The 20,440-nt window shown below is 33.2% G+C and overlaps 3 protein-coding genes across 6 annotated transcripts; 1 reads left to right on the forward strand and 2 right to left on the reverse strand.

Annotated features, from left to right (window-relative positions):
* Positions 1–39: 39 nt before the first annotated feature.
* LOC128160014 (protein lin-9 homolog) lies at positions 40–8,393 on the reverse strand. 4 transcript variants are annotated; one of them, XM_052823273.1, is made up of 16 exons: positions 8,351–8,384; positions 7,575–7,610; positions 6,674–6,711; positions 6,422–6,523; positions 6,151–6,278; positions 5,924–6,049; positions 5,333–5,490; positions 4,955–5,088; positions 4,549–4,671; positions 4,265–4,366; positions 2,874–2,954; positions 2,587–2,697; positions 2,142–2,237; positions 1,740–1,823; positions 1,144–1,238; positions 40–609 (listed from the first exon to the last, which is right to left on the reverse strand). In XM_052823273.1, the coding sequence occupies exons 1-16, from the start codon at positions 8,367–8,369 to the stop codon at positions 507–509; spliced, it is 1,536 nt and encodes a 511-aa protein (XP_052679233.1). In that variant the 5' UTR covers positions 8,370–8,384; the 3' UTR covers positions 40–506. The 4 variants fall into 4 exon arrangements, with proteins under 4 accessions (XP_052679233.1, XP_052679225.1, XP_052679217.1 ...); XM_052823265.1 differs by having other exon boundaries at positions 2,587–2,700; XM_052823257.1 differs by having other exon boundaries at positions 2,587–2,712.
* A 1,728-nt stretch (positions 8,394–10,121) lies between these two features.
* On the forward strand, positions 10,122–14,265 carry LOC128159332 (M-phase inducer phosphatase-like). The gene is made up of 10 exons (XM_052822392.1): positions 10,122–10,307; positions 11,307–11,356; positions 11,485–11,649; positions 11,737–11,799; positions 12,025–12,186; positions 12,638–12,796; positions 13,077–13,175; positions 13,341–13,462; positions 13,555–13,672; positions 13,810–14,265. The coding sequence occupies exons 2-10, from the start codon at positions 11,327–11,329 to the stop codon at positions 13,939–13,941; spliced, it is 1,050 nt and encodes a 349-aa protein (XP_052678352.1). The 5' UTR covers positions 10,122–10,307; positions 11,307–11,326; the 3' UTR covers positions 13,942–14,265.
* A 3,771-nt stretch (positions 14,266–18,036) lies between these two features.
* Positions 18,037–19,939, reverse strand: LOC128167761 (uncharacterized). The gene is made up of 6 exons (XM_052833658.1): positions 19,856–19,939; positions 19,516–19,733; positions 19,348–19,422; positions 18,831–19,229; positions 18,641–18,694; positions 18,037–18,527 (listed from the first exon to the last, which is right to left on the reverse strand). Exons 1-6 carry the CDS (start codon positions 19,863–19,865, stop codon positions 18,228–18,230), a joined length of 1,056 nt encoding a protein of 351 aa, XP_052689618.1. The 5' UTR covers positions 19,866–19,939; the 3' UTR covers positions 18,037–18,227.
* Between the last annotated feature and the right edge of the window lie 501 nt (positions 19,940–20,440).

The following is a 20,440-nucleotide window of genomic DNA, read 5'->3' on the forward strand; positions in this document are numbered from 1 at the left end:
ATCTATGTTTAGATCAGTGACCCCTAGATATCAATAAGATACATTACAACTATTTTATTGTATCTCCATGAAACAATGTCTCTATATTGAACTATCAATATGATATGACAATTCATCCTTGAATTTTTCTTACATGTACACACATGTACCATGCACACATACATAATTGCATTAATACCATTATGTACATTCACTAACATAATTCTAAGAGTATTCACAGAGAAAATCCTATATGATCAACAACAAATGTTTTGTATACAATGCTTGACATCATTAAATCATTATTTTGATCATCTTACACAACACTGGTCTCATTTTAAAATTTCTAGTTGTTTAACAACTTCATAGTACAGCAACTGCTTTATCACAATCATGCACACATTCCTTCCCTAATGTAACTAAACAAGACCTGCTTCTAATCCATAACAAGATGGGGCATGCTTTCAGTTGTCGTGACCCTGCAGGTCATTCAATGTCAATCACACTGGCCTTGACCTTTCACCTGGTCAGACTTTGTAAGTGGAGGAAGAGAATGCATGGAGGTTCCCCATCTGACTGAGTCCACTCTGTATGTGATTTATATGGATTTCTACGTTGTTCTGGAATGCACTGTAAAAATTCATAAATAATATACACCTATAGGAAAACAAGTAAAATTCCACAAAAATAAAGACTTTCTGGGTATCAGTCTCTTCATATTTGAAAAATATTTTTAAATGCATGACAATTAACATCAAACAAGACAATTTTAAAGGACAGACACTGGACAGGTATGGTACTTACTTTATGCTGTACATGTATGGTATTTACTTTATGCTGTACAGGTATGGTACTTACTTTATGCTGTACAGGTATGGTACTTACTTTATACTGTACAGGTATGGTACTTACTTTATTCTGTACAGGTATGGTACTTACTTTATGCTGTACAGGTATGGTACTTACTTTATTCTGTACAAGTATGGTACTTATTTTTTGCTGTACAGGTATGGTACTTACTTTATGCGGTTCAGCTATAGTACTTACTGTACAGGTATGGTACTTACTTAACGCTGTACAGGTATGGTACTTACTGTACAGGTATGGTACTTACTTAACGCTGTACAGGTATGGTATTTTATGCTGTACAGGTATGGTACTTACTTTATGCTGTTCCCATCTAATTTATCTTTTATTTCTTTAAGTGTATCTTGTAGACATTTGAACTCGAAGGAGTTAAATTCACGTTCAGAAAAAGTCTGAAAAGCATAAACGTTGTATAGAAAAGCTATTTTGGATTACACATACATGTAATTGGATATCATTCTGGCAATGGTTGGTAAAGATAATACTTTGCTACAATTCTAAGTAAACTACCATAGTAAACATAAGAGTCTTTTCAGGGTCCACTCTTATTTTCATTTTTCATGGCAAAAAAAGAAGCATCTACATTAAGTTTGCCAAAGAAAAAGAAAATAAATAAGAGTAAATTCTTAGAATTTATAGAACTTACAGCTTCCCTTTGTTATTACATGTACTAAAATAGAAAAATATTTTGTGTGTAAAGTATCAAAAGCAGTGAAAAGATACTGCTTCTTTGAAATATTTTTGGGGAAAAGGATAAAAAAAAAAAAATTCTTAAAACAACTTGAATAACACTCCCTTTTCTCCTTTTCCAAAATACATTAACATTTGTTAATGATGGTCTATCATGCACATGTATAACAGAAGTAAGCACTTAGAATGAAATCTGGACTTACCCTAACTTGCAGCATGAGTGAAGTCAAACTTGAGATCAAATCAATCACTCTATGGTTCTTTGAGGTTCTTTTATGGAACATCCCCTAAAAGAGAAAAATTTCTCATGGTCACAATTTGACAGAAAATACTAGATGTACATCATTCTATAATATGCATAATGGTACATGTTTAATATCTACGGTATATATCCATGTACTATATATGCATGAATGCAATACCTTTTCAGACTTTTGTCTAAATCTGTGAAAATATTCAAATACTTGAATGTATTGATAATTTCAACTTGCAATGAGTTTTTTCTCTTCCCAAGTTACCGGTACTAATTCACCACAAATTAATACTATTTTAAAGTATTGTTACTGTTAACTAACAGCTGTGTTATTAATGTGACACTCTCTTACACTAATCCTGTTGACAATGTCTGCAGCCTCTTCATCACAGCTGGTCTTGATCTGTGAGGGTTCATCAAGCGGGGTCATACCCATGTCTGGAGCCAGCTGTTACAACATAAGAAACTTATCATATCAGCAATATGTTAGCAATTACCCTTAGTACAAGACAATAAGAAAGTTAGTGTTCAAATTTCAAAATACAGGTACTTTGTATCCATCCTATTCCACCTAAAAATTCATAATATGATTTTTTTACCAATAAAATATCATCTTAATAAAAAAAATTCAACTGTTTTATCAAACAAAGCATTTTTATACCTTTTTAAAAGCTCCTTTTATGAGAAAGAAAGGCTAAAAATGCTAACCATCTCTTTTTGGAAGAAAAAAATGTTTTCTCCAAGTGTATTTATAACTATTGTAATAACACTTGATCACTATTTCTGAGCATACTGACCTCTTTGCAGTAGTTCTGCACCCCTCCCAGACAGTCGCTCAGCTGTTTGTTAAGTTGCTCTAGCTCCAGGACAGTGGTTGCATACTTTTTCTGAAAGTCTCGACTGATGGGCTGCTGGAATGATTTCTGATGATAAAACACAGAGTTTCAAGCTACATCTACTCTACCTGACACACCCTACAGCCACACATGTCAGTCGCTAATTGAGTTTCACTCTGTCTCCAGGATATGTAATGGATTTACAGTTCATGCAGTTCAATACTTATTGACTTTACATAACCACTTACCGCTTTTTCCGCTTCTGTGTTTAAATTCTTGAGTTGGTTTATCCAGTCTTTCTTCAGTGAAAGGATTTTGGAAAGTCTTGTCTACAATAAAAAAATAATAGATTGGGGTTTTTTTAATCATTTTTTGACAGCGTTTTAAAAAAGAGGACATTAACATTTTCAATCTAAACCATGGAATGGTACTCAAGTCATTTGAAGATATTTATTTAATGATAAACAATAAAGTAACATGATATAGGTCAAAGAAAGAGCATGAATGCAAAATTACTCCGGAAATGTCTATATTAAAAACCTTTCCAGGAAGACTTGAATAACAAATTAATTTCTTTCTTTTAACAAATTAGTTAGTGTCTAAGACAAAACAGTTCTTTTTAACTTCAAATTATATGTTTAATTTGCAAAAGCCCCACATTCATACATCATTTGATTTTACTTGCATGATATAAAAGTAGATTTCCCAGAGGATGACTTCTCAATATACAATTCTGTCTACCTAATATAACTTTAACTTTAAAAGGCCATTTGTGCAGATGTACTTTTTTTAAAAAGAGAGTTTTAAGGAGTTTTTGTACAATAAAATGAATAAATATATCTATAATCTTCACAAACATAACTTTCCATGCTTGCAAACACAAGCATTTACTTTTTGCACTAAAAATGAAACAATTGTCAATGAAAACATGCAACACTGGCCAAACTATGGAAAAAATGAGACTCTTTGTCCTGGTGATATTCAGCAAGATTCTGATGCTGACAGTTGCTATTCAATAGGAGCAGAGCATAAATTTTAAACAAGAAACATGTCCAGTATCAAACCTTGTATTCATATGTAACACCTAATTAACCCCAATTAAGAAGCAGGCATATACAGGTACCAGTACACTAATTAATGTACCTGGGGATTATCCAGGTGCCAATCATGCCTTCATTATTCTAATTGGTGTGTTTTGTCTCATGACATCTCTGAATTAATCATTCATAAAAAGCACTATTAAATTGCTGAACCTGACACAATGGTCTTCATGTTCAATGCATAAAAATTAAGTACATGTGTATTTGTTAATTTATCTTCCTTACACAGCAATACATAAGGGTTTCTCATTGTTTTAAGCTTATGAATCTACTTTAATAACTAAATACTGCAAACAATAAATATGCATGTACTTTAAAGTACTGTGACATTTATTCACAACTTTCATTTTTTAATAATTATCCTTAGTAATAATGGGCCCCCATTTTGACTCAAAATTAGATTGAAGGTGTGTAATAAATCCAGTAAAGCCGACATATTTTATAGCCTTACTGTTTTCAAACTCATGTTTATCATAACTAGTAGATTTATATTTGTATCTCTGACCTATTAAACACCAAATAAATGACCTTGAACTTACCACTTGGACCAGGAACTTGATGGGGAATCCCCCGTAGGTGCCGCCCTCCAGACTGAGGAGTTTCCCTGTGAAGGTGGAACCACTCAGCAGCGGGTCGTTATCCTGTTAAAGATATATTCACCCTTTGAATGTGTATGTCTACAGCATTAAAAAGTTGAAATAATGATGATTGTGAAAATTCTAATACTGTGTACATTTGTAAACACTGAAAGGAATTTCTTTAAATATCATAGAGTTTTCCCCATGCTATTTAAAAAAGAACCTCCTTGGATGGAGTATCTCACCAGCTCTGGGTTGGGGGAGCCAAGACTAGGAACAAACTTGGGAGGAGAGAACAGGGTGGGCTGCCTGGGTCGGTGCTTCTGCTGAAATGCTGACAGTGGGATAGTCTCCTGGGGCTCCACACTCTGTCACGGGAATTCATAGGTTTTAGTTTTATTTCATAATGAACAATATAACAAAACAAAAATTCTTAATATATCGAACAGTTTATGAAAAACAAGGAAAATCTTTTAATTATCATTACTTCATGTCTTTAACATATTATCTCATCATTAGAAAGATTCAAAATTATAAACAAAATCAAATTTGATTTTTTTGTGTGTAAAATAAATGATTCATGTGTCAGAGAAACATCTTATCATGTATGCGCATGAGCACATATGACTCTTTCTAAACACTTCTTCTTACCAGAACTTCATAGTCTGGGATAGAGTGGGTGCCGATTCCCGGTCGGTCAAACGTGATTCTGTAACTGTTGGTGACCGTGTCTAACGCATCCACCACTCCTGTAAACAACCCGTCCTGGGGTTTTCTCAGACGGGCTTAAATAAAGTAAAAATTTATCATGTAAACATATTCTTCTCCAAGGAAAAAAAATAAGTTATACAATGTATTCAAGTTTTCATGATAACATCAGTTCCCTATAAATATCATTCTAATTTGTTAAATACTGTTCAAAACTCTATCTTCTTAAACATTAATGCTAATTAGTGAAATGTCCAGATGCTTTCTATTTCTACAAGAGATGTTGTTAGAAAATTTCTGTGCAAGTCTACCAAACCTCACCTGTAACTTTTGTCCCAATAACAAGGTGCATGGGAATCTCCTCGGGTAAATCTTTGAAGGTTTGTAGCTCTGACATTTTCCTTTGTTGTAGAAGTCTGATCTTGGTACGTCTGGCTTCCAGGGCTCCTCGCTCTTCCTCAAAAAAAGCTGGAGAACATCTAGAAAAGGGTTACAAAGGCCTCTTGATGCAATCAGGTTAAAATGTAAAAGAAATACATGTATATAAATGGTTTTCAGTGTTGTTGGTATACATGTGCATGGTCATGTCTGGATAACACTTCCTCAATTTTAAACAATGGACCAGTTACTTTTGAACATTGACCCAGATTAAAACAAAAGCTCATAAATGGTAAAAAGAACAAAGATAAACACTATGAAAAATAAATATCAACGCAGAGCTACGAATAACTTTAATGTGATTACATCTATGCTGATGTATGCTGATGATCCAACATTTATCTAAATGAACTTTCCTCGTGAGAATGAGTTACACCCTTTGTTGATGTAAACAAAGTTTGTGGTACATATCTCTCCAAATGGTTTATGTAGGGTAAACAACATGTATACTGACACACAGAAAGCTATAAATACCTGCGAGGTTTTCCCATCAAGCGGCGGATCTTACACCACTCCACCCTCCTCAGCTTCTTCATCTTTAGCTGTGGGAAAGACTCCTTCATGCAGATAGAAAAGTCATTCTCCATCAAAAATAGGGGTCTGCAGAAATGAAAAAACATGTAAAACAACACACAATTTATGTCGTTTTATTCATTTTAACATTGATCCACTGCAAGTAAATCACTGCATTGTGTACTCACATGTCAAGGTTGGAATAGAACCATTCATAGCAGACCCATTTGTGGGCCTTAGGTAACTTCAGTAGGTTTCGAAGTCGTACTCCGATGGCTTGGGCCATCTTTTTGTCATGAACAGTCAATCCAAGACCCTGAAAAAAGGACACTTGTTTTGTAGATACATGTAAGTAGACATACAAACAAAAAGAAGACACTCTCAAAATGCAAATGGTTTATGAAATCTTTTATCAGGTGGTGAAACCCCTTAACCTATCAAAGACAACATTAAACCTACGGGTTTACGCTCTCTCTTCTTGGGGGCTCGCGGCCGTAGCGAAAATGAAGTGTCTTCATCTTCATTGTAAAACTTTGTGTTTTTCTTTCTGATACGAGTTGGCTACAAAGAAAACAGCATGTTAATGTAAACTTATCATAAAATAAGATGGTAATGGAAACCAATTCACTTCAAGGTCCAAGACATCAAAGGCTTATAATTATGGTATATACAGACACCATGGCAGTTAACTCAAAATTCATTTACACTCACATTTCTCTGCCTTGATGGAGATTTGTAGTCAGTGCTACCTGAAGACAAAAGAAAAAAATATAATGACAAAGTATTCTGCAATATTTCACCAATTGCATTATTCAATAAAGAATATTCAACATGTTTTAATATTAGAATAGACCACATGTATATTTTCACAATCCTTGGAAACAGAGGATATTCATTCAATTTCTTTATCAATTATAATTTGAAATGAATAGTTTTGCATTAATTTATTTCCGATGCCTGAAAACTATTCTTTATTAGGGTCCTTAACTGTCTTTAACTAGGGCCATAGAAAGACCCTGCTCTAAATATGAAATGAAAATTTTTATGCCCCTACTGATTGCATTATTTTTTTTTTAATCAATAACCCATAAACCAGAAAAAGACATGCACATGTCTCCACATTTTGCAATACAATTTGTAATACAGATGATAAGTTTAAAGCTTTCAAATGATGCATTATAGTATATAAAAGGATTTTTCTTAGAGTTAGCCGCTAATTTTCCAAATATTAATGGTCCCAGCACCAAAATATGCTGTGAAAGGTTGAGCCCTGTCTATATTGAAAATAATTTATGATCTGTAAGCATTGGTATGTGCTTGCATAGGCTCTGCCATGATTTTTATGCATAACCCACAACCTATAAGGGATAAAAATATCACATCAGAAAGCCAAAGTCAGGAAATCAAATTTTCATGCAACCTACTTCAGGTATTCCATGTAAAATAAATACCGGTAATGGATTGGTACACCACCAGAATATAAATGAATTTAATGCTTATATCATGCTAGCAGATTTAAAGCCAGAATTAAGGAAAAGTAATAACTAAAGGTTCTTGTTCACTGCTGCATTGTGAAAGAATGCCAAGGTTTTTGTGCAGCTACAGCACTTACCCTCTCTGAAACTTATCAGAGCTTCAGCAGATGAGCCTAACAAAGATGAATAACAATTAACATAATGATTATGTATACTGAAAGCTGCAAGTGATCACACATCACATTTGTTACAAACTCAATGGAAGTCCTTCACCTTTGAACACATTAAAACTCTACTAGCTGCAGGTCTGTAGCTCCCGGTCTGAAAAAAATCTGAGACTTTGGAGCTACAGTTCCATATGTGTCAAAAATTTGCGATTTACGGCACAAAAACTTATGCTACTTTTGGACTTACTAATTTAATTCCACATAAATTCTGTGGAAACAATGAGTACCATTAAAATCTTTAGACAATTTACTACTGATGTCGTCGCTTTACTTGCCTCAGACTTTCTTTTACAGAATTTATGTGGAAAAATACCCATTAAAACACTATTTAGAAGTAATATGTTGAAATCAAAATATTATCGTCAATTACATAATACAATAGACGATTAGTGTAGCTAAAAATTATTAAGCACATGTATATTAGTTATGCAGAATTTATTTGCTTATTTCTGGCAGTACGATGAATTGATTTACAGACCCATTTATCTGTCTGCTTCCCCATTTACATACGCAATAAACAACATGCGTCCAATAATATGCACGAAATCACAATTCAAAATATGTCAAAGGAAAATCTATTTGAACATTTCATTTATAACCTTATTTTACATAAAATTTTATATTCATCTTAAGATAAGATTAATAGGCAATTTCTTATGGTGAAAGAAAATGTATATTTTTCTCACTTTCTAAATCATCCGCCATCTTTTTGAAATAGGACAGGAAGTATATAAAACGGAAAACCAAACATGATTGGGACATAACATTCCGTCGAGATACATCTACCTCATATTATTAAGAGGGCTGGATGTTTGTGACCATTTTTATGCAATATTTAACTCCTTATGACGAAGAGCTCTATATTAAGATAAAGGAAAATGCTAAAATTTTAAGGCTAAACCATTTGGATTTGTTTACTTTACAGTGTGGCCAAAATTATCATATGTAAAATCTGATGGTTAATTTGTTGAACACCCAGCCTCCTTAATCTTGAGCATTCAACTTGTTTAATTTAAGTCGGTTGATTTACATAACATTTATGATAAGAGATGTACCCATCCATTCTATGAAGCAGATAGAAATGAACGCAGGCGCGGACGTACATGTAGAATTTTATCGGGGTTCGGAGGGGGGGGGGGGGTGCATGTGGGTTGGGCCCAATCTACCCTATACCTCCACCAAAATAGATTTATAGATTTAAACTCGCAAAATTTTATCCAATTTATTTTCTTATGAAAAAAGATAAACATGTCATCAGCTAGAGTAGATTCAAAGTTGTGAAAATCATGACTTCCATGGTTAGGGTTGGGGGGGGGGGGGGGGGTCTACACATGTTCCTGGTACAACCAAAACATATCGACGTTATGAATAAATAATATTTTATTATGCTACATATTCTATCAACAAGATGTGTTTGAACGTGCATGTCTGTGGTTGAAATTAAAACAAACCATGCTGAGAGGAGTAATATATTTCAGAATTTTTCTAAATCGCTAGATATGCTTGTCAGCTACATAGAGTTCTCCCCGTCAATTTGATAAAATACCCCCCCCCCCCCCCCCGAAGAAAAGTACTTGAAGATTCTGAAAACAATCATCAATAAACACGTGTTATCTTAAGTAGTAGGCACGTGTATACAAACACCATTATAATATCATTATGTATCTGTCATTCGAAAACGTCTAACAGTTTAAAACAGGACACAGGTTTTATTTTTTTTAACGGAATCACAGGGATTTCATTCCGTTTTTCTTTCTTGGATGCATTTGTTTTAAAATGAGCTTATCAGCCACTTCACACTTTTTTTTTTAATTTGGAGTAAATTACTTATTTAATTAATTGCTTACCATAAATAGCGAATTGATTATTACCATCAGCTATTCAATTTAAAATTATTACATGAATAATAATTATTTAATGGAGCATTAGCTGAAAAAACGATGACCACCCCCACCCCCCACCCCCAACTCCCACAAAGTCAAAATCGTACAGAACAAAAGGAACTTTAAATAGTAGAAAAAGTATGAGGAACAATTATTGGATGATTTAAACGACAAAGATAAATATATTTTCATTCTTGAGGACAAAAAAGTATCTGGCGGTGGTTGTCTTTAAAGAATTCCATAGTTGTGTAATTCATACATGCACTCATTCGAAATCTAGACCCTGTCATTGTATAAAATATTATTTCTCTGCTGCTTTAAAAGGTGCTCATATCACGTTATTTTCTGTAATAAAGGGTATCAATGCCATGGATCGAATCAATAAAGTTATATTTTTAGTAATACAACTTCAGACAAAAGAACTACTACAATACCTGAATGAAAAAAGAAATTAAAAAGAACACGCTCAAACACACGAACCGTACAAAAAACACGCCCGATCTCGTTACGCTAATCCGATTTATTTTCTTAGAAATTTTCACGCGTTCAATTTTGCCATGGTCCGATAGTATTACAAACCATTTACCTACAGACATTACTCAAGATTAAAGGATACATTTTGTTTTTTATACATTACATGGATTCGTCTGATCTTTAGGAGGACGAAGGACAGTTTAACTCCACGGGAAGGTATATGTGAACTGTTTCAACAGACCGGGTTTGACCGTAATTTCACTTTGATGAAATTGGCATTTTCCAGGTAAGTGTTATTTAACTGCAGGGTAAAATAGATTGCAATTCAATATCAATTTTTCTCAGTTCAGATTTGAAACGATAAAAATAAATATCTGTCATCGATGATATCTTGATTGACGTGTTAACGGATTTTTTTTCTATGCTGAAGACAAGTTAAAATAGTTTTTTTAACAATAAAACTTGAAATTGAAATATATATTAAAAGATTATCATGCGTTGCAATTATGTATGACAATATGCATAATATATTTTGGAGAGGGTATTCTAAGTTTTGCTATTTTAAATAACGTTTTTATCATACTGATCAATATTCTAAACAATATTATTGCCTCACCCCCCCCCCCCCCCCAAAAAAAAAAAAACTCCCAAAGCAACCCCCGCCCCGCAAAGAAAATAAATATTTATATAGAAATATTTTTCTATTTACCTTTTTTTTTGTAGAACCTAAATTAATTAGACAAATGTGATTCATAACATGAAAAAACATAAAAAGAATTAAATCTAAAAAATATAGATGAAATATGCGTATTCTTGTCATCATGGGGGATAACATCTTGTCCAGTTTGCACCGATCTGTATGTTCGTGACAAAACACCAATTTTCTCACATGCCAGGTGATAAAACAGGAATAATTAACTGAGATATTCATCCAAATTTCCCGTCTAGTTGACACAGACAATGCCTATCGGAGTATATCCCAATTATTTCCTCTGGTGAAAAAAGCTCCTTTCTTGAGCTGCTACCTAAAAACAGGTCGTTAATTAATAGACGTGCGAAAATTAGCCCTGATTACCTGTATTCAGCCCGGTAAATGCAATGAGTATTTGACAGGTTGGTTGAGTATGTGTGTGTGAGTAGGGCATATACGGGTATATAAAGAACTGGTAGACCGGGGCATTTCATATCACTCCCTCTGCTACACAAACTTAGATGTTCAGTTTTCTTAGAAAGTTAACGTATTCGTCATGATATAATTCTTTTCTTCAAACATTTTGTTAACCAGGTGTAGAGACATCGAACAAAATGGAATTTTCCTATCAAAAACCAGCAAATGTAAGTACATGTATACTATTCAAGCTAAGTTTTACAAAATCGTTTTCATTGATCTTATAAATAATATTAAATAAAAAGGATATTTAAGTTAAACGACTGGGATTTGAATTTGATGGGTCATTTTGCAGTTACCTCCCTTTGGCCAGCTCTGTTTCGATGACAGCGATGAGGATATGGAGGTCGACATTGCTGACGTCATGACCCCCTCCAGGTTGCGGGGAACCAAACAGCCCCTGACGCCTCTGATGGACGACGACTCCGGGATTGGAATGGACAGTGACGATTCTGACAATGTAAGGAATGTCACGTAATTTTACGCGAAAAACGGCACATATACCAAATGTTTTAAAAGAGTTATTAATAATCGCATTAATTTACAGATTTCACTTGAATCCTCCTTTAACGGTCTGAATAGTACACCTAAATTCTCAATGCAGAGAGACGTAAGTATATCATTATCTAGAATTCCTTAATTTTTACTTTGTCATCAGATCTAAGTTAATGTATAAAATATGTTTAGGTTTAAAACGATAAAGTATTTTGTGAGATCTATATAACAACATGTAATTTTGATAAACAAAAAGAAAAAAAAACACTAGATGTGCAGTGTATAATTTACAAATAAAGTTTTGAAATATAACTTACTATCCCTAATTTGTCTTAAAAAGAACCAGAATTCTGAAGCAAAGACGATTACCAGACGCACCCTATTTGGACAGATTTCCCAGTCCCAGCTAGAAGACCCTGGGTCGTACTGCAAAACCAGGCAAGGGAGAGCAAGCCAGCGTCGGGGCCGGGGACCAGTCCTCAAAAAGTCTTTGTCGTTTGGGGTAGGTGTAGGTGAAAGTCAGAATCAGACCCGTCCTTGAATACATTCCAAGTTTGCAACAGATCTGAAACTTATCTGTGAAAAATTACCCCTCCCTAAAAATATACATAAGAGCAATGCCAAATCAGGCTCTATGTCAGTAGTCTATGATAATAAAAGTTTTGAATATTTTGAATTATTATTGAAAATTGTTTAAAAAGTTGCAATTTTGTATAATTTACAAATACAATATACAAGCATGACTAATGATTAATCGTCGTAATTATTTTCAAAGTTACACTTTTGAAATTTTGACTTAGAGTCTGTTCTCAGGTTTTAGATATTGAGGCCAAATACTGAAATTGGCAAAATAATTTTATTATCATCATAAAATTATTTCCTTTTGGAATTCTTAAAAGTTGAATACCGACATTTTAAACTCAATTTTAACAAAATTAAAACAATTCATACAGGACTCTCCCCAATTCTCGACGTCAGGGGAAATGGACGTGAAGACCGCAGTGGCCCGGCTAACTGACGAAGAAAATCTGATAGGGGACGGAAGTCAGGAGTGTGCACTGCCTACTATCCGGGGGAAACACAGCGACCTTAAATCCATAACAGGAGACACTGTAAGTCAGTTAAAATAAAATTGTGGTCGAGACTTTTGAAAGTATAATCTATAAGTAATAGTGGATTTGATTTTTTATGCTTTGTCTATTCAAACACCCTTAGAAAACATCTAAATGTTCTAGTTCATGGTTTATACGTAAACACAAACTGATGAATTCAAAATTTGAAATTTCTCTAAATTACTAAACAATATTTAATGTCGAAAATAGAATAAGTACCTATAAATGCCGATATTTAAATAATTATTTGTAATAATTTTGATGCCGATTATTTTCTTAGGTGGTTGATTTGATTTCCGGGCGATATGATGACGTCATTTCAAGTTTCCGCCTCATCGACTGCAGATATCCGTATGAGTATGAAGGGGGTCATGTTATGGTAAGAACTGTGAGCATGAGTACTTATAACAAACATTTTAAAATACAAAAACAATTTTTAAAAAAAGAAAAGTAACTATATATACTCGATTGATTTTTGTTTTCTCTTTTTCATTCTTGAACAAATGAATTTTTATAACCTTCTTATTCAAATCTGCTATTTTAGAAGTCGGAGAATATTTATAAGCAGGAAGATATTTCCGGTATTTTGGACAGCGTGAAATGTGATGGAGGACGTCACATTCTTGTTTTCTATTGCGAATTTTCATCAGAGCGTGGGCCTAAAATGTAAGCAGATCAAGATAACGAATACTCGTAAATTTGTTTTATTTTTTGCAACCAGTTTGATCATGACAATCTTATCTTTCCTCTAATTTTAGGTACCGGAAGTTACGCAATGCTGACCGCGAAGTTAACAAAGATAATTATCCTCATCTATTCTACCCAGAAATATATTTAATGCACGAGGGTTATAAATCATTTTATCAACATCACCAGGTAAATTAAAACAAAATCTTTTCATCATTTTTAACTCATATAACAAGATTTTTACAATGTAAGCTGCTGATGTTTATTGTAAATTCAAATCTTTACATACAATTATTTAAGTAATATATGCGTTTTTCAATTTTCAGAACTTTTGCACGCCACAGGATTACAAACCAATGCTTCATAAAGACCACTCAAATGAATTACGTCACTTCCGTATCAAATCAAAGTCGTGGTCTGGAAGTGAGAAGAATGTGCCACATCGATTGTTGTTTTGAATACCGTAAACATGAAAGGATATAAATGTGATAACCCCATTGAACCTTACACTTTAATGATTGTTTTGTTATTGCTCTGTGATATGTGTTCTGTGTCTCTTGTTTTTGTAAGACGGTTGATTTATTTAAAATGTTTTTTGATGTTTTCATAAGAATTCTTGTTAAACAGTATTTATTGTTGACATGTATTGGAAATACATTGCGTTGTCTTGGTAACGATTATATAATTTTGTTGTGATTTATAAATTATTAATTTTGATATTTTCTTTTTACAGGTTGATAATTTAATATGTAATTTATAAATTTTATTGTTATTGATCGATCGTAATAAAGTATATAATATATGTTACTTGTATGTCGTTATAAATGCAATGGAGTACCTAAGAGACCTGACAATACCAGGGTTGAAACAAGACAAATTATGATTGATCGGTAGTTTTACCTGACAGTGTATAGTATTTGGCATTGATTTGACTTGGAATGGGCAATTTTTTAAAACAAAAATTATCATTAACTTTTTCATAAAATTTGAATGAAGTTTTCGTTCTGTAACGTTTGGGACCAAGGCTTTTAATACTAAAAAAAAAAAATAACTATACCAGTCCTGCCCAGGTAATAAATATTGAATGGCTCCTAAGAGAATAACGCTGCTTTTAATTAAAGACCAAACTAAACACAAAAATATTAAATTGAGTTTTAAGGAATATTTTGATATAGTTCTCGGTGAAATCAGTGCCTTTGAAACAAAAATGGGTAAATCCAGAAACTCATGCTGTGGAGCAATTTCTAGAAATTATGTAAATATAAACTGTGACACCAAGGCGACATACAAATACAGAGTACATGTAGATATACGTCTATCTATATACGGTATCTATGATACCGAATCTACTATCACACATATAGTAGGTTAAATAAATATGAGCGAGTAAGATGCGTAGGTTCATTCATAAAAATAATTTACAACTTTCATTCATCCCAGGGAAGATAAAACTACAGGCCGATGAACGATGCACGACAGTCCTACAATATATCAGTACATTAGTATAATACCGTCTTTCAAATATTGATAATCTAATAGGGGAGTTTTATGTTTATAAAGATACGTTTGCAAAATGAATGCTCATTAGTAAATGTGAATTAAACGAAAAGCACATAATCAAAGAAATGAAAGTACTGAAAGGGTCGATATTGGAAAGTTGCGTGTACATTAACTTTGTATTTCATCACTTCTCGGAGAATAATTTATGAAAAGCTTATACTCTACCAAATATAAAACAACAACCATGCATGGCACTGGACAGTTTAATCATCTACATCCCCGACTACTCACATTTGTCAGAAATAATATTTTTTAAACTCCCCAAGATTGAATAACTATTTGTTTGTTTTTGTTGTTTGCTTATTTCTGTTACCTTTTACTTCTTTTCTTTACATACATATACATGTACTTTAAATTTTGTAAATATATTACATGATGTGCATGAAAAATCATATATATAGGCTAAACAACTACAAAATTAGCATTTTAGCAATCAAAATAAAAGTCGATTAAAGTCCGTTCATCGTCATTTGAAGAAAAGAAATCATAGTCTGTTTCCCTGGCCTTCCCATAATGCTCCGCACCAGAAGTGGTGCGGAGCATTATGGGTGGTAGGCCAGGGAAACAGGCTTAAGAAAGCACTCCTGAAAAATTATAGCAAATAGTAACCTACAAGATGGTTGATATCGTTAAACAATCAGACGGTACACAACGCAATGGAGAAACAGAACAATGAAGGAATGGATGGAAATTTCATGATTTTAAAAAAATATTTTTATTATAAAATAAAAGGTGAGGTACATAAAATGCGTATAATCAAATTTCTGACTTTGATAGAATTGAACATTCATAAAACAAGCCATTCATGTAAAATGCACGTGTTAAGCATTTCCGGAAAATATGAGGACATTTCGTCAGTTACACCGGTTCATTAAAGGGGTTGTAATGAATTAGATGTTTGATAATGCAAATTTTCCACAAAGACATAGAAATTACAACAACCTAGCTAGACATATATTAAACAAATAGCAATAAATAAAAAAATAGGAATAAGTGAACTAGGTGCACGAGTTAATGGTAAATATTTATTATATTAGCATACTAAAATTGCCCAAAGGGAGACACGATGTTTGTGAGAGCTCTCAGGTTCTTATATCTTTTTTTGGGTGGGTGGGTAAGGATGGGAGAGGAAGTGGGGGATTGCAGAGAGAGAGAAAGAGAGAGAGAGAGAGAGAGAGAGAGAGAGAGAGAGAGAGAGAGAGAGAGGGGGGGGGGTGGGGGAAGTTGTAAAACGCATTCTCAGAAAAAAGCTCGGAAAAAAGGGAAAGAATTTGACAGGGAAAAGTGTACTATAACCCTGATTTATCAGCATATTTTGGCTAATATCGCCAAATTATGTTAATTCCTCGTCTAAAAATGCTACGGATCTTGCATGCAAACTGTTTTGGTAAATCGAGACAACTCAGAAGAAATGCAAACACACTCTAAGTTCAATATCTACCATTTCCTTACAATAAAAAAGGCTTGCAAAACGAGAAAATTGTTTAAAATAAATTATATGATTTACAAAGATTATACGCTATAGTTAATAAAATGAATTTATTAAGAAATATCTATAAAACAACTTTGAAGTACCAAACAATTTAATTTCACAAATCAAAATTATTTTTTTTTACAAAATGTAGAAAATGGCATCAAGAAATCAATTTGGCCAATTTAAGTCAAAAATTATACATTTCCGAAAGAGAAACATTAAAGAAGTACATTTACATTGTGTGGGTAACACAAGCTTAGAATATGTTGCAGCTTACAACTATCTTGGCGTTTTATTCAAGAAAAAAAAGAGATTTCAAAAGTAATGCCAAAAATGTATCCAGATCAGGAAGGGTGAGCTTAAGGATCGTTAATATAAAAAATTAACAACTTGAAAGATTTCCCTCTTTCGAATTTTTTTTACAGCTGTGTTGCACCAGTTCTCGATTACTTAGTGGGGTTTGGGGTTATTAACATTCTCACTCACTGGACCAAGTTCAGGTTCGCACTATAAACGGCATTTCCTTAGATTTCACAGATTAGTACCGTTATTATATTAACTTTGCAAGGAGAATGTGGATGGGCACTTGTCAGTTCTCGACACAAAACAATTATAGGTTAATAAAAATAGATGACAACAAAATTAAGAAACAAATTTTTATCTGGGCTAAAAATTTACAGTTTCATTAAAACACATATGACACACATTTCAAGTGAAATCATTTACATGCACATGACACCCTTATATATTATAGCCACATTTGACGAAAACAAATGACTAAAAAAAAACAACACTTGCGGGAATAAAAGTAAGTTACATTTGATGGTCCGCTTTACAAGTGATTTTAAAATGCTACAAAATATATAGATTGTTGATCAATGCTTTTTCGGAGAAATGGTATCTCTTAATTACTTAAAGTACGAAAATGTAACCAAAAGATAAGTCTTTTACCATGCAAAAAAGTTTTCAAAATATTCACAATCTACGAAATTGAAGAAACACCGGACAAACACAACTATTATTCGAATGTTCCAGACTATGCAAAGTTTAGACAAAGTGATTTCTTGTACCTCTCTTTAAATATAGACACAGCTCAAATGACATGCAGGTGCACAAAGTCCATCGTAAAGACAAACGCCTGTACAGCGATATGTGTGTTGACCAACTACACCTATATAACGCAATTCGTATATAAATATTTAGAGTATTATGTTACCGCTGGACGTATGTCAAGGGGGAATTCTTAGCCCCTAGTTATTTATATATAGAAAGAATTCCATCTTCTATATAAAGTTTAAAAATGACAAAAATATCTTACAATGCATGTATATAATCGTTAAAATTATATTAATATTATGATAAATAAAACTTTTAAAATACATTTAAGTTTAAATTTTGAATTAACCCCCCCCCCCCCCCCCATAAATAATGGCAATTCCGGAGCTTCTCTATATAAAAAAGATATATGCCATGTCTTTGCAAAAGTTTTATTATTTCAAACAAATTTAGTCACAAAAAAGAATAACAGTATAAAAAGAATCACACCACTATAAAAAAAATGAAAGTACATATAGCACGAAATATTATGATAAAATGGCAGGGTAGTCGTTTGTATACAGTTAATGCACGATAAAAAAAAAACAGAAACGGGGAATCAAATATTATGCAACAGATGAGAGGTAGCGTTGTATAAATATTTTCGGGAAGAAATCAAAAATGACAAAATTGAGATTTTTTGTATGAGAACAGTTCAAACAAGATGTTGTCAATTTGTTTATTCGCCATTTTTAACCCATTCTGCCCGTCCGTCAATGGAATGTTGTTCTCGGAACACACTCCGCTGCTCCCGGCAAGGGCCGACAAACTTTTTTGAATGTTGATTATGACGTCATCTAGAGCACCTGTTTGTCTCGTTTTGATTCCTGTGGATTCTGTTGCTCTCTGAACGGTTTTTACGTCCGATAATACGCCACATAAGATTTGTATGGTATCATTCCATTTATAACGAATCTGAAAAAAAAACCCAAGAATATGATAAAACTATACTCAAAATAAATTATCAGTGTTTTAGTTATTCAGTTGTTCTAAACTTTTCATTTAAATTTGACAAATTTTATTCTTACCGTTTGGTTGAAAGTTACAGTTGTTTCATGAGGGGGAGTGGAGAAATGGTTGCTCTGTAATTATATAAACAGTGTTTGCTTAATTAAGTGTCCCTGCCACACTAATTTTACTATGGATCCCTCATTCTTCGTTTAAATTCAAATTTAAAAGTATTTTAACTGAATAAGCGAAGAGAAGAAAATTACTTACATTAGGTATAAGATTTTTGGCCCGACTTAAAAGAGTCATAAGTATATCCACTGTTTCACAGTCGTTAAAAGTGCGGTTCACACCTGATACAAAATCTTTCAAATTTTGAACGATTTGCCGTGTTTCCTTCACAATATCGAAATTCAGATATTGTTGAAAAGATTCTTGCGTTGTCGAGTGCTCACATTGGCTTGTTCTTCTGTTTTTAATTGAGAAATCAACAAAATTTTGTAAAGTTTTCAATTGGAACTGGACGACTTGAAAGCGACCGACGATTTCCGATGCTACGTTCTCTTGTCCATTAACAACACCTCGGATTTTTAGGCCTTTGCTGATGGTTTGTAAAACCCGACTCTCTATGCAAGTTAATTCCAGCGACGTAGAAAGAATGTCTTCAAGCTGAAAGGAAAACAAATGATTATCAAAATTAATAAATAGCTCTTACTAGCAAACCTTTGAGGTTATTGCCTGTTTTTCATCGTTCAATTTTACTAAATAAATGATAAAAAACCCTTACATTTGAAAAAACCACGTCTTTTGTTTCCAATTTATTTCCAAGGTGTTCAGCTGCTGAATATAATACTGAGTTTTCCTATAAAAACATATATTCGTAAAATTTTATTAACTCGTTTTTTTTTTTAAAATCATTAAAATGGGGACGATTTCAATATAGAGCTTTGCTTACATATTCTTGAAGAGCGATATCGGCAGAATAAATGACTCGCGTTGCTAAAGTCATTATTTTCTTCATGTTTTCTAAATCGGCATCGGAAAATTTGGAAAACTGTTTCACGGGCCCAAGATTTGTTGTCGTAAGTAGACTTTGTTGCGTTGTGCCTTGGTCAGCAATAAGGAAACTCGTGACCGTGGCAACGCACATGTAAAAAACACTGAGTTTTGTTCCTAAGGTAAAAAAAAGAGTGTACACAATATTTATTGAATTGAAATAAGGTTAAAATCATACCAGTAAATGATAGAACTTAAAAAGAAAAATTGTGATTTTTAAAGCATCTTGCCAAACAAACCAAATGCCATGTTCTTTTCCAAAGGCTCACTATATCTCTGTAATTTTTCTTAGTCTCTAAACTCGATCGTGTAGTCTAATAAGTTATTTCAGAAGGGTTTACTAAATATGGTTGAATAGGTCCCTTATATAGTGTAATAGCGAAAGTAGGTAGAATGCCCATCATCTGGATTTGTACTTCGGGAATTTCAATTATCGTTTGAGTCCAGACTCCGAACTGGTCCGATTTGCAGAGTGAATCATGTAAATCTATATTTAGTATCAAAATCTGGAATAGGTCAAACATGAAACAGAACTGGGCCATGATGAAACTTTTGAATCGGAAATATGGAGTGCTCGCTGAAAGACATTGGTCATGAAGAACTCACTAAGACTGTTTTTTTCAATCAGTCCATGTTTGTGTTTAATCGTTATACAAATGTATATGTTTAATCGCACCACAGGTGTAGTTGCCTTCAGTTGATAAGTTATTTTATTATCAAATGTTCATATTAAGTATAACAATGCCTATGATTATACCCAAAACTAAATGTCTAACAGCATTCTTATAATCTCAGACGAATCTCTTTGGAAATTCGACAAACGG

This window comes from Crassostrea angulata, chromosome 1 (genome assembly GCF_025612915.1).
Source record: "Crassostrea angulata isolate pt1a10 chromosome 1, ASM2561291v2, whole genome shotgun sequence".
In the NCBI taxonomy this organism is placed as follows: domain Eukaryota; kingdom Metazoa; phylum Mollusca; class Bivalvia; order Ostreida; family Ostreidae; genus Magallana; species Magallana angulata.

Excerpts from the sequence above, each read along its gene's own strand:
- LOC128160014 (XM_052823257.1), bottom strand. Across the intron at positions 6,279-6,421 it reads AGAAGAGAGAGCGTAAACCC|GGTCTTGGATTGACTGTTCA; the intron begins GTAGGTTTAATG and ends TCCTTTTTTCAG. Across the intron at positions 2,955-4,264 it reads TCAAGTTCCTGGTCCAAGTG|ACAAGACTTTCCAAAATCCT; the intron begins GTAAGTTCAAGG and ends TTTTTATTGTAG.
- LOC128159332 (XM_052822392.1), top strand. The coding sequence starts at position 11,327 with ATGGAATTTTCCTATCAAAAACCAGCAAAT. Across the intron at positions 13,176-13,340 it reads ATGAAGGGGGTCATGTTATG|AAGTCGGAGAATATTTATAA; the intron begins GTAAGAACTGTG and ends CTGCTATTTTAG. Across the intron at positions 13,463-13,554 it reads TCAGAGCGTGGGCCTAAAAT|GTACCGGAAGTTACGCAATG; the intron begins GTAAGCAGATCA and ends CTCTAATTTTAG.
- LOC128167761 (XM_052833658.1), bottom strand. Across the intron at positions 19,423-19,515 it reads ATATCGCTCTTCAAGAATAT|GAAAACTCAGTATTATATTC; the intron begins GTAAGCAAAGCT and ends ATGTTTTTATAG. Across the intron at positions 18,695-18,830 it reads CCAAAAATCTTATACCTAAT|AGCAACCATTTCTCCACTCC; the intron begins GTAAGTAATTTT and ends ATATAATTACAG.